Source organism: Hipposideros armiger, unplaced genomic scaffold (assembly GCF_001890085.2).
Source record: "Hipposideros armiger isolate ML-2016 unplaced genomic scaffold, ASM189008v1 scaffold_1321, whole genome shotgun sequence".
Classification (NCBI taxonomy): domain Eukaryota; kingdom Metazoa; phylum Chordata; class Mammalia; order Chiroptera; family Hipposideridae; genus Hipposideros; species Hipposideros armiger.
The window spans coordinates 192149-204361 of record NW_017732671.1 but is presented as its reverse complement, the minus strand read 5'-3'; the positions used below and the strand labels follow the sequence as shown (position 1 = coordinate 204361).

Genomic DNA, 12213 nt, shown 5'->3' with positions numbered 1-12213 from the left:
CTGTTTTGTACACCTGAAACTAATACAAGAAATATTAAATAAGTAAATAAAATGTGAAACGAAAACAAAAAATCACCTTGTTTTGAAAGCACTTGTCAACCTGGAATTTGACACTGTCAGCCACAACTTCCCCACTGGGATGAAGGGTGTAGACAAGCATGACGGCCACAGGAGCCAGAGCAGCGCTGATGTTGATTGGGAATGAGAAGTTTCCATTCCAGGCTGTGTAAATAGGAGATGTCACCAACGAATACAATGCCCAAAGTTTCCCAGCTCACTGGGCATACTTACGTACAAGAGACTGGCTTATGGATAGAAAGAACAAATTGGGCTTTATTTTAAAGGCAGAGAAGTTAAATAATGGGAACTGTATCTAACAATAAAGAAGACTGCATAATTTAGGCAATTTGAGTTTTGGACATCACTTTTCTTCAATGTACTTGATGACCTGGCAATAATAGGAGCAGACTGAAATCTCCTTCATCAAAATACTTCACAGGCTGCCTTGGGCCATCCATGCTAACTGTTGCCCTCCATCCACAAATCGTAATGTTAAGCACTCTTTTAACCTAACCAAGGACTCTACCACAATAACATTTCCTTAAAAAGAAAGAAAAATGCAGGCAGAGTACGTATTAAAACTTAAATGTATTATATACACCTTTGTTTCTGATTTCCTTCTGTCCACTGAGGAAGATAGCTCCTTTGACCATCATCTATGCAGAACAAAGACAACACAATATGTGAAATCGTATTATTTAATATGATAATATATTAGATAATGAATGACCTAATGATAATTGTATTCTGTAAGATAAAGTATTTTCTGTGAACAAATTTTAAAAATGGACTTTGCACAATTTGGAAAAGAACAGAGGAAGTAGTTACAATTGATTGAGAGCCTATTATGTGCTAGAAACATGGTAAATAATATGCAATGCACCATTAAGGGGCTGCATAAAGCTCTGAAATTGTTTAGACTGTCTGGCTTCGAATCAGCCAAGTCATTTCACTTATTTGCCTCTGTTCTCTTATTGGTAAAAATGGAGATAGCCATAAGGCTGATTAATGAGTTAACACATACAAAGCCAGCACGTTGTCTTACTATTTCTGATTACATATATACAGCAGAAAAAGCTAAGGCTTAGAGAGTTTAAACAATTTGTCCAAGGTCAATTAACTTGCATGATAAATAGGAGAGGGTGGAGGATTTCAATTAAGAGTCTCAATTTCCACGTCTGTAGATTTTTACCTTTCAATATTCCTTATAGAGGCAAAATGGATAAATATGGAAACAAAACCAAAAGGGCAAATTCCTTTTATTGCTTATCAAAATCAGCCTTCCACTTTAGTCTCTGGTATCTGTCTAATATTTTACTTTCATGAAAGGTCATAAATACTTGATATGAATGATTGAATGCTTAAAATAGCAGACTCTGAAGAGTAAGTTTTTAAACGTTAGGGAAACTGAAATTGCCTTGGAACTTTTTATGTGTCCATTTATTTGCTTCTGTGTTTGTTTTCATTGGTACCTATTGTATTCACCAGCAAAGGGAGGTTGTCTCACTCAGATTAACATGCATGACTGTCGTACACATTCTAAACTGTACTGTGAAGCAGACAGACAAGATCCAAAAATCCACCAGCTGAGACTTACCAAATAAAAGAAGTTTATATTTGAATCATTTTTATATGCTTCACTGCTTAGTGAGTAATGCACAGTAACAATTTTCTGTTGATCGCATCTAAGTTGCTTTGGTTCAGGAACAATCTTCAGGAAACTGTTGGTTCGGGAGTAAAAGCGTGGGACTGAGAAGTGGGCACCCATGTACTCAGGCGTCAACCAGGTGGGAAGGTGGCAGCTCTTAGAGTGAATATATGTGGCCTGATAAAAGAAAACAAAGGATCCCAGACAAGAAAAAGCTGAAGGAGTCTTAAGGGACTTCTTTAAGAAAAACAAGAAAAAGAAAATAAAAAATATGAATAAGAAAAAAAAAAGAAAACATCTCAAAGAAAAAAATTCTCACTGCTAAAGGCAAATAAAAGCAGTGGGTCAACCAACACTAAAGCTAGTGCAAAGGTTAAAAGACAAAAATAGAAAGATCATGTGTAATTGCAACAGTAAATTAAAGGATATGCACAAACACACACACACATACACACCAAGAAGTAAAAATAATGACAAAAACATAAACGTGAAGTAAAAATGGTAGTGATTTTAGAATGTGTTCGAACTTAAGCGATCATCAACTTAAAATAGACTGTTATAAACATAGCTTGGTATATGTGAAGCACATGATAACCACAAACCAAAAATCTACAAGAGATATACAAGAAATAAAGAGAAAACAATCCAAACACAACACTACAGAAAGTCCTCAACATACAAGAGAAGAGAGAAAAAGAATAAGAAAGGGACAGAGAAGACTGCAAAAACAAACAGAAAACCATAAAATGGCAATAACTATATACCTATCAATAATTACTTTCAATGTAAATGTATTAAATGCTCCAATCAAAAGATGATTTGGTAAAGAAGATGTGGTACACATATACAATGAATATTACTTGACTGTAAAATAGAGTGAAATCTTACTATTTGCGACAATATGGATGGACCTAGAGAGTGTTATGCTAAGTGAAATAAGTCAGACAGAGAAAGACAAATACCATATGATTTCACTTATATGTGAAATCTAAACAAAATAAACAAATAAACAAAACAGAAACAAACTTAAAGATACAGAGAACAAACTGATGGTTGCCAGATGGGAGAAGGGTTGAGGGGCTGGGTGAAAAAAGGTGAAGGGATTTAGAAGTACAAATTGGTACTTACCAACTAGTCACAGGGATGTAAAGTACATCGTAGGAAATAAAATCAATAAGATTATAATAACTATATATGGTGTCAGGTGGGTGCAAGATTGGAGGAATCACTTTGTAAATTCTATAAATGTCTAACCAGTATGCTGTACACCTGAAACTAATGTTGACTGTCAACTGTAATTGAAAAAGAAAAGAATTTTAGCACTATAAAGATCTTTCAAGGACAGTAGTTATTATGAAATAGAAGGCCTCTTATCTCTTCAAATTAGGGAAGAATCTTATCTTGAGGCTGACTTTCAACTATAAGTTATTGGACGTAAAATAATAATAGCACTCTCTCCTCTTTTCGTATACAAAACATGACCATAAATGTATGTCTCTTTCATTAGGTCTACAATGAGTCATTTATTTTTACTTTGTAATTGAAGTCAGAGAATAGCCTTAGGCCCTGTGGTTTCCAGCTATATTTGAATACTGACAAATTGTTTAACTGCAAAACTCTGTTTAAAAAACAGAAAAAGGGGGCCGACCGAGTGGCCCAGTTGGTTAAGAGCTCGCTCAAGGGTTTGAGCTCTGAGCAACAGCAGTTCGAGACCCGGCCTGAGCTGAGCAGCCGCTGAGCTGCCAACAGGTGGCAGGATGACTCAGCTAAAAAATAAATAAAAAAATAAGTAAATAAATAAATAAAATAAAAAATAAAAAACAGAAAAAGGGAAATCATAGTATCTCCCCAACTACGTATAAAATGATCAAATGAAAAAAGTCAAATCATCTTCATGAGCTACTTCTAGTTTCTCAGAGGAAAACACTGGTTGCTAGAGAATTTATAACAATTATAATAAGCTATTATTTTGTCCTCTTGAATATGCATTCTCATGTATTATTTAATGAACAAGCAAACATAAAATGCCTTAAATGTTAAAAGTTTGTTGAAATTGTCAATACAAGTTATTTTGTAAGAGAGTCCTAACATTCAAATCCTCTTCGGGGTGTCTTACTTTAAGGGTGAACTCTGGATCGTACATATCTGAAGTGTCAATGGATAACTGAGCTTCACCATTCTCATCTGTGGTGTAATTTCCTATAAATTTGTCATTGAGCTCCAATCGCAATAACTTGTTCGCCATAGGTTCATCATTAGGATCAGAAAATTTAAGCTGTTAAAAAAAAGAAAGAAAGAAACTTTGGTTTTTAAAATTCAAAATGTCATATTTATACAGAAAACAAATTTTCTATTCATAAATGTGATCATTTATGTGTAATTGTCTTAAACTCCAATAGACAGAAAGAGTTTCTAATTAAATAAATGTATAATATGGAAACAGCTATAATTTTATCTGTGGTTTTCTTTCAGCCTAGGGCTTTTTCCAGAATATCAGACACAGTAATGCTGCAAATGTGTTATGAAAAAAAGTTTTCAGAAATTTCCAAAGGCAATCTATGATCCAAGAAAATGAAATGAGAACATATATTTTGAAGTGAAACCTACAGTTCCAAAATAAGGAATTCCTCTTCTATAGAAAGCGTCCATGTTCTCAAAGTCCACACTCCCAAGCAATTGAGTGATACGAATAGAAGCCTTGTCTCTGACCTGCACACCTGTAAGAAATGAAAAACTGTCAGGGAAGATCAATCATTTGATCAAAAATTTCAAAAGAACAAATAGCTTAGGGTATATATGCAAACATTGTACACAGGATTATGTTTTTGTTCTACATTGAAAGGGTAATATGGATGCTTTAGTGTGTTTGAGAGTACTCTATATCAATCTTGTTGTAGTATACATCTAACTGAATACTGTAATTAATATGAAAATGTTTGAATCAGAAGCAGGAGAAAACACTCTTAATTTTCTTCCTCTTACAATTCTATTCAGTTCTGGCTTGTAATTCTCTTTATGATAGAGAATGTCATAAGCATCTCAAGAATAAGGCTTTTACTCTCTGAAATCTTTCTTTAGCCTGCAAGATAACTGTTTTTAGGCTTTTACCAGATTTGAAATATATCTGATAGTAAAGAAATGCATTGTAATAGGCAGAGGCAAACATATCTAGGTAAGTATAAATGTGACAAACATCCATTATGAATGCCATCACAATATTAGTCAAGTATATTTATATAAAACACTTTATAAATAATATTATCCTAATTATTTTTAAGCAACAAGAAATAATTAGTAATTGAAGTTGGTTTTCTCCATCTCAAATTAAATTTCACTTCTTTTTCTTTTTTATTCTTTTAACAAATATTTACTGAGCATTCACTATGTGCAGTCTTGTAAATTTCTCACAAATAATTTTTGCACTTACAAATGTCCCCAGTTGTATTAAATCAGAGGTTGACAAGCTTCTGTAAAGGATCTGATAGTTATTATTCTAAGCTCGTGGACCACATGGGTCTCTGTCACAACTACTCAATTTTGTTATTGTAGCTCTTAAGCAAGGTAAACAAATGTGTTCCTGTTCCAATAAAACTTTATTTACATAAACAGGCAGAGGCTGGATTTGACCTTCTAGACATAGATTATGAACTCTTATTTAAATCAAAGATTAGACCCTGGCAATTGACTATCAACTGATTTACACAAAGTTAAAAAGAGAAACCTAATTTATTAGCTTAGCTTTACTATTTCAGAGGCAAGTTCGTCTGTTTGATGCAAGCACAGAAGCATATATAAACATGTAGCAAAAGCATAATAATTTTATTTTTAAAATTATAAGAAAGTATTATTCAAAAATAATCCTCAGGTTGAGTTATTGGCAAATGTACTCTACTTTACTGGGGTGAGCAATTATTGATCTGTAGTTGGTGCGTACTGCTAGCTCAATACACTTCTCCCCAGTAAGCTGCAATATGTCCCCAGATTGCCCATGAAACACAATCATTACCTGTCCCAGTTTCTGTAGCAGTTACAGTGATGAGAAATGACATGTAAAGTCCAGAACGGTAGAGTTGGAATACTTTTGTATTCACAATTTGAGAAACACAGCCATTTCTCAACTGAAAGAGAAAGTATAATAAAAAAGTTAGGGGTTCAAAAGTCTGAAAAGAATATGGAGTTTTACTTAGTACGGATACACAACTCCCCACTGCCCCATGGCTCCATCTCACAAACTTGTTGAAATGATCAAAGAATTAGAAAGTAACTAGAGAGGGGGAGTTTTCAATAGCAGTTAAGACAAAGTAAAGATATAATGTATATTTTACAGATTTCAGGGCTATTCTGCTGGAAACAATGTGGATGGGAAGAAATTTAAAGATAAAAATGGAACTGAATGATATTTTAAGAATAAAAAATTAAAATCATCTTGAGAGGCACTAAAAACAGGTAGAACAAAAGCACTCCTCAAATATTGTGTAACACTAAAACACAATGTAAGGTAAATTGTTCTTTTAAAATAAGGAGAAATCTACAGATAAGCTTTCATCAGTGACATCAGTAATTAGGGAAATACTGATTTAGTTATATTTTAAAACAAAAAGCATTATATTAATTCCAAATTTAAAATGTTAGAGGGATATATCAATTCATTTGATCTTCCTCAAAACTATCATCATATATGAGCTAGATGCTGTTATCATCCCCACAGTTAGAAGGTTTTGGAGCTGGCCAGGCATTCTGATTTCAGAGTGTGCTCCTCTCAACAACAACAACAACAAAGGCAACTTTAGTGATATTTATCTAATAGTTATTTGATATTTATCTAATGACAATTATGTAATGATAATACAATAAAAAATAAAAAGTAATAAAAGGACATTAATTGCTTTAAAATTAAGAGAAAAAAATATTTTTCAGTAACCCGTGAGTCAAAGAGAAAATATAAGGTAAATCAATAAGAATTCAGACATAATGTCAATGAGAAAATGCTTTGCATCGAACTCTATGGTGTTAAGCTATGGTTTAAAGAAAACGTAAACCACTGAATGTGTTTTTAACAAAAAGAAGCAACTAACTTTTTAAAAAACCAACAAAATAAACTATAATTTTAGAGAAAAGAATTAATAAGATAAAAACTAAAATAAATTATTTAGAAACACAGAAATAATATCAGCAAGAAAATAATAAAAACAAAAACCAGAGTAAGACTCAATAACAGATTAACTTTTTATGAGCATGTTTTAAAATAAAGAGGGAGAGCAAAACTGTACAAGATTAGGTGCTAACACAACTGAATATCCCTCTGGGAAAAAAAACAAAATTCCTTGTCTTAGAACATAATCAAAAACTATTTTATGTTTACTAGAGAAATTTTAAAAATCCTAACAGCGTACTTAGCTACACGTACCACACAGTGGCAGGTGAGACCTTTTTCCAATGTTATGTTCCATAAACATTAGGAACTTGAGTGTTTCAAAAATACCACAGTGGAAGTCAATGTTTAAATAACAGACTTGAACAACAATATTTATTTAGGGTCTAGAGGACAGTATTTATAATAAAAGAAATTTTCAATTTCACATAAACAGGAAAAACAAGAATAAATAAGTTCTTAAACAAACAAACCCAAACTGACACCAAAAATATGAAAACATGCTCAAACTCACTAGTAATGCAAATTTAAACAAAATAAATTTGTGTCTAGCAAAATGATAAAATTTTAAGACTCCTATATACACTGCTGATGGTAATTTGGAAAATACTATTTATTCATATATTATTGACAGGAATTTGAATTCTTAAAAAATTTTTTCGACAATATACTAATTTTTTTAAATTAAAATTATATATGATGGTATCTATCTACCTATCTATCACCTATCTACTTTGACTCAGAAAACTAACTCTAAGTAGTTGATTTTAAATAAATAAAACCTCTCATATATGAAGGCAGTTTTAGCAGATTGTTTAAAAACTGTGCGGTGTATACCAATTTTACTTTTGAGGTCCAAAGGGATCCTCAGAGAGATGGACAGAGTTGTTCACTTAAGGTTAAAATGTTACATACAGATTGAGAAAGCAAAGTGATAGCTTCAAAAATGATCTTCTAATTTAAAGTAATAAAAGTAGATACTCTGAATTGCAGATGTTTGCAAATGACCTTTTTGCATAAGGGCAATTCTAGGTTGCACGGAGACTAGTATGAAGGGTTCATTTATTTAAAGGATGATTAATGATTCCCCAAAGAAAGGTCAAGGAGGTCTTCTAGACAGAATATAAAACAAGAAAGCCAATAAGATCTTTCAATTCTAAAAGTATTCATCTATACATGGATAGTAATTCACATGCCCTAGAGAATAAGAGACTATTGTTAAACACTGCATTGTCTCCTCATTCTTTACCTCATCTAGCTGCAACCTCCATTATCCACAAAATGAAATGTGTTGTTAATCCCATTTTATAAACGAAATCAAAGAAATAATAATAATGAAAATGAACAACAATATTTTTTTGGACTAAAAATCATGATCTATACCTGTGCAATGAATTGTTCACATATTTCATTGTTGTCAGTCTCACAATTGCCAGAGTAATAATATTCTCTGCACACCCGGATTTGGGCTTTCCCTTGCACAGGCTGGCCAAAGGTGTACCTAGTAGGAGAGGGTGTACTGGTAATTGTAGACTAACAAAACCATGGTAATATTTTATAGTCTTCTTCAGAAATTATATATAAAATCTCTAAACTATGACTACCCCAATAACCAAATTCCATTAGGAATCTCACATATTGGTGCTATCATCCCCACAGAATTCAGGTTAAATTAGGCATTTGATCTGTTAGAAGGATTCAGCTGCTTTTTGAAAATCAAATTCAAGGTAGTTAGACTCTCAATATCTCAGTGACTAGGATTTAATGATTACATTGAGTTTTTAAAATTATTTTTTAATCTGATAGAAATATTATAAAAGTTGTTTGCAGCACTTTTTTCATTAGCAGAAAATATGTATATAAATAAAACTAGGATTATTCAGGATCTTGATGTACTGCTTGATCAATATTTTAAACAATTCTCATTTTACCACTCAATAAATAGAAAAAGTATGGAGATGGGCATAAATTAAATGTGCTTTGATCAAAAGTATAATGTCTGATGCAGTGAAGTTAAATAAATATCTCATTGTCTGCTAAAACACACAAAAAACTACAAGTTTTTAAAGGTTGGGTGATAAGCAAATACAGTTGATTTGAGTTTTTTGTTACTTGAGAATTCTGTCCAGTAAGATTTAGAAAAACAGATAACAAATGTGAAATTAATTAGTACATAGAAAAATTCAATATAATTAATAGATCAGTTATAATACTCCTTTTCTAAATATTGGACACTAGTATATAGCTGGTGTTTACATACATTGTCTTATTTATTTTTTCCCAGTGACCCTGAGATGTAGGTATGTTATCTCATTTTACAGGTTAGTAAACTGAGATCAAGTAACTCACTTCTCTACGTTGTAATTAATGAAATTAAAATTCAAACTCAGATCTTCTTCACTCCACAGTACATGTTCCACAGCAATTGCCATACAATAAATATTAGCTATTTTTCATTATTAGAAATTTTTAAAACGCCACACTTTAAGAAATGATAAACAGAACTAGAAATAATTTCCCCAAAAATCAATTTTTTTCAAATCATATAGGAATTTTTTTACATTAGAAAGATTCAAATTAATTCAAATTAAATTGATAAAATGCCTTTTTTTACCAAGATATTTTCAAATTTTTCTTTTCTTCCTTTTTTTTTTTTTTAATGGAAATACCAAGATGAGGATGATTAAGTGAGGCAGGTACTTTTGTACCAGCTGTTGGAATTGTAACACATTGGCACAACATATTTCACTAGCAGTATGGCAATCAAAAGACTAAAAGAATGGTACACATTTTGTTTTGGTAATTCCAACTCTAGAAATATTTCTTAAGTAATTTTTTAATTCAAAACCTACTGCTTATACACTTATACTCAAAGACATATGCTATTAAATTATTTATTACTAAGAAAACAAAATAGAACAGCCTACTTATTAATAAAAGAATAGTTAAGTAAATTTAGTATAACCACTTGAGATTTGTTTATGCAGCAAGAAATTGGAATTCATGAAAAGGCTGGCAAAATATAAGGACATGTTTTCTTAATTATAGTGGGTAGAAAAGTATGATTGCAGTTGTGGAAGCTATTCATAAAAGTAGAGGAAAATAAATCCTAATGTTAATGTCAGTCAGTAGAATTAACTATGGGCAATTTCTTATGTTTTTCTTTACATTTTTCAAATATTTTACAATGAGAATTCATGACCTCTTTAACAATTTTCATGTAAGCATATAAATAATTAACATTACATGGTTCATTTTATTTCTTATTCTCTCTGAGCCTTGTATTGATCTGTGGAGTCAAATCCCCTAAATAAATACTTACTTAGCACATGCATCCACTTGGAATTCATCATCTGAAATAGTTACCATTTGTGGTACGTTGACCTTAACTTCAAACTTGGGTAACACTGGAAACAAAGAGAAATATACTTCAGCTTTACAATCACTGGTGAGCTAAACTTATTACAATCTTGTAAACAAGTATGCCTCCAGGCACAGCATTTTCCTACATATGCATCTATATAAACCATGTTTCGATTGTCCCAAATTTTGTGTGGCCCCAGAAAGTGACGGTGTCTCATTAATGATTAATTATTCCCCTTTCCTTTCTCTTCTTTATTCTTAGACCTTCATGTTTTATTTGTTGCAATCCTTTAGATCTTTCCTAGAAGACTGTCTGGATTCTATAAAATGAAATATTTCCTAGGGAGAAAAGGCAGCAGTCAGAATGAGGATACGGGCAAGGAGTGAGGAGCAAGAAAGGAGAGACGATAAAGCAGAAAAGGCCAAGAAAAAAATGTGGAAGAACACCAAATCGAGCTTTGCCTACTTTGGCCAAATTCTAACATAAAAGTTGTTTTGTTCAGTCCTTTGAACTCTTCATTTTTATAGGACAACTGTAAGTAGCAATTGGTTACCATATCTAACAACAGTAAATTGGTTTGCCAATGTCCTTCCTGATTTCCTTTCCACGACAATGGAGTAATCGCCAAACATTGGTTCTGAAATCAATTGGAATGAGAGTTGGGTAATATTTTGAAAAGAAGTCACATTTTTCCATTGAAAAATCCCATTGTTTTGAGGGTCCTAGAAAATAAAAAAGAAATAAAAAAGAGGTCATGTGAGAGTATTTTTCTTTCCTTCTTTACTTTGGGTACTTTCTGAAATTATATGAAGCAAAGAAAGCTCTACCATTTTATTGGATTGATATCTCAAATTGTACAAATAACATAATTTCCTTAGATATTCAAATTCAGTCTTATAGCGTATGTGTCTTAAGCCCAAAAAGATAAGGAAAAAAAAATTAATGCTTTTGATTTTGATCTTTTTGAACCAGAGTTGCATAGTTAAAGAATTTACAACTCAGTGTGCATACTCCAGAGCAGTGCTCTCTAAAGCATAGTGGACCCACACCAATAAGATGCACGAGGAGATATTTATCCTAACAAATACTTATAAATATTCTCACAGGCATTTATTTGGTCTGTAAGTAAGTTGGACATGAATTCCACACTGAATGGAAAAGCTGTTAAATGGAAGTTCTACAATAAGAAAGGATTGATAATTCCATGCTTTCTCCTTTATTTGCTTTTAGCCTTTTGCAGATTGTGTGAGCTTGGTTCAATAAATTTGATATCATCCAATTGTGATTAAAGAATTCTTGATAAAAAGATTTCTACAAAGAAACAAAAACATTATTCTCTACTCACCTTTTTTTCTTTTTTCTACCATAAAGTCTAGAAAGCTGAATTAGTTTTCCTTACTTTGTTTCAGTAAGGATTGCCCATGTGGCTGAGTGCTGGCCAACTAATGTGAGTGGCAGTCACTGGGTAAAAATTAGTTCTACAAAAATCAGACTCAGCTGGCATAAAACAACAGATTGAGGAAGGCAAAGAAGTAGAAAAAACCTGGGTCCTCAGTAACATTATGCCGCTACTATCCTAAACCTGAAGTGCCTACACTCAGACATAATGGTTTGTGAAAACAATGAACCTTTTACTCATTTAAATCAATGTTAGTTAAACTTGCTGTTGCTTTCAGTGGAACACAATGCTAGCTGAATTAGGATGCAAAGATAATAGATAATACTATTTATAGATTACTAATAGTGCAGAAAACATAAAAATGGCTGATTTGATATTTATCCTACTAGAAGGATGAGCTATTTGTCTCCCATATAACAAAGTCAAAGACATTCAAATTAAAAAGAAGACTATTTGAAGTATCTCTCTGTACACATAATCATTAATGATGAACCTAGATCTCAGTGTACTAACCTTCTGAATTAGTTAATAATAATGGTGCATATATTTTATGTAGAGATTCAAACATATATGTTGGAGTTGACTGTTAT

The 12213-nt window shown here is 32.1% G+C and overlaps 1 protein-coding gene across 1 annotated transcript in view; it reads right to left on the bottom strand.

Annotated features, from left to right (window-relative positions):
* LOC109377199 (ovostatin homolog 2-like) overlaps positions 1-12213 on the bottom strand; it is a 42731-nt gene that overhangs the window by 26183 nt on the left and 4335 nt on the right. The window contains exons 6-14 of the mRNA XM_019633468.1: positions 10778-10946; positions 10183-10267; positions 8244-8361; positions 5715-5826; positions 4316-4425; positions 3825-3983; positions 1658-1885; positions 662-716; positions 77-222 (exon numbers count right to left, since the gene is read on the bottom strand). Coding sequence (XP_019489013.1) covers positions 77-222; positions 662-716; positions 1658-1885; positions 3825-3983; positions 4316-4425; positions 5715-5826; positions 8244-8361; positions 10183-10267; positions 10778-10946 — 1182 coding nt within the window. The remainder of the gene's footprint in view (positions 1-76; positions 223-661; positions 717-1657; positions 1886-3824; positions 3984-4315; positions 4426-5714; positions 5827-8243; positions 8362-10182; positions 10268-10777; positions 10947-12213) is intronic.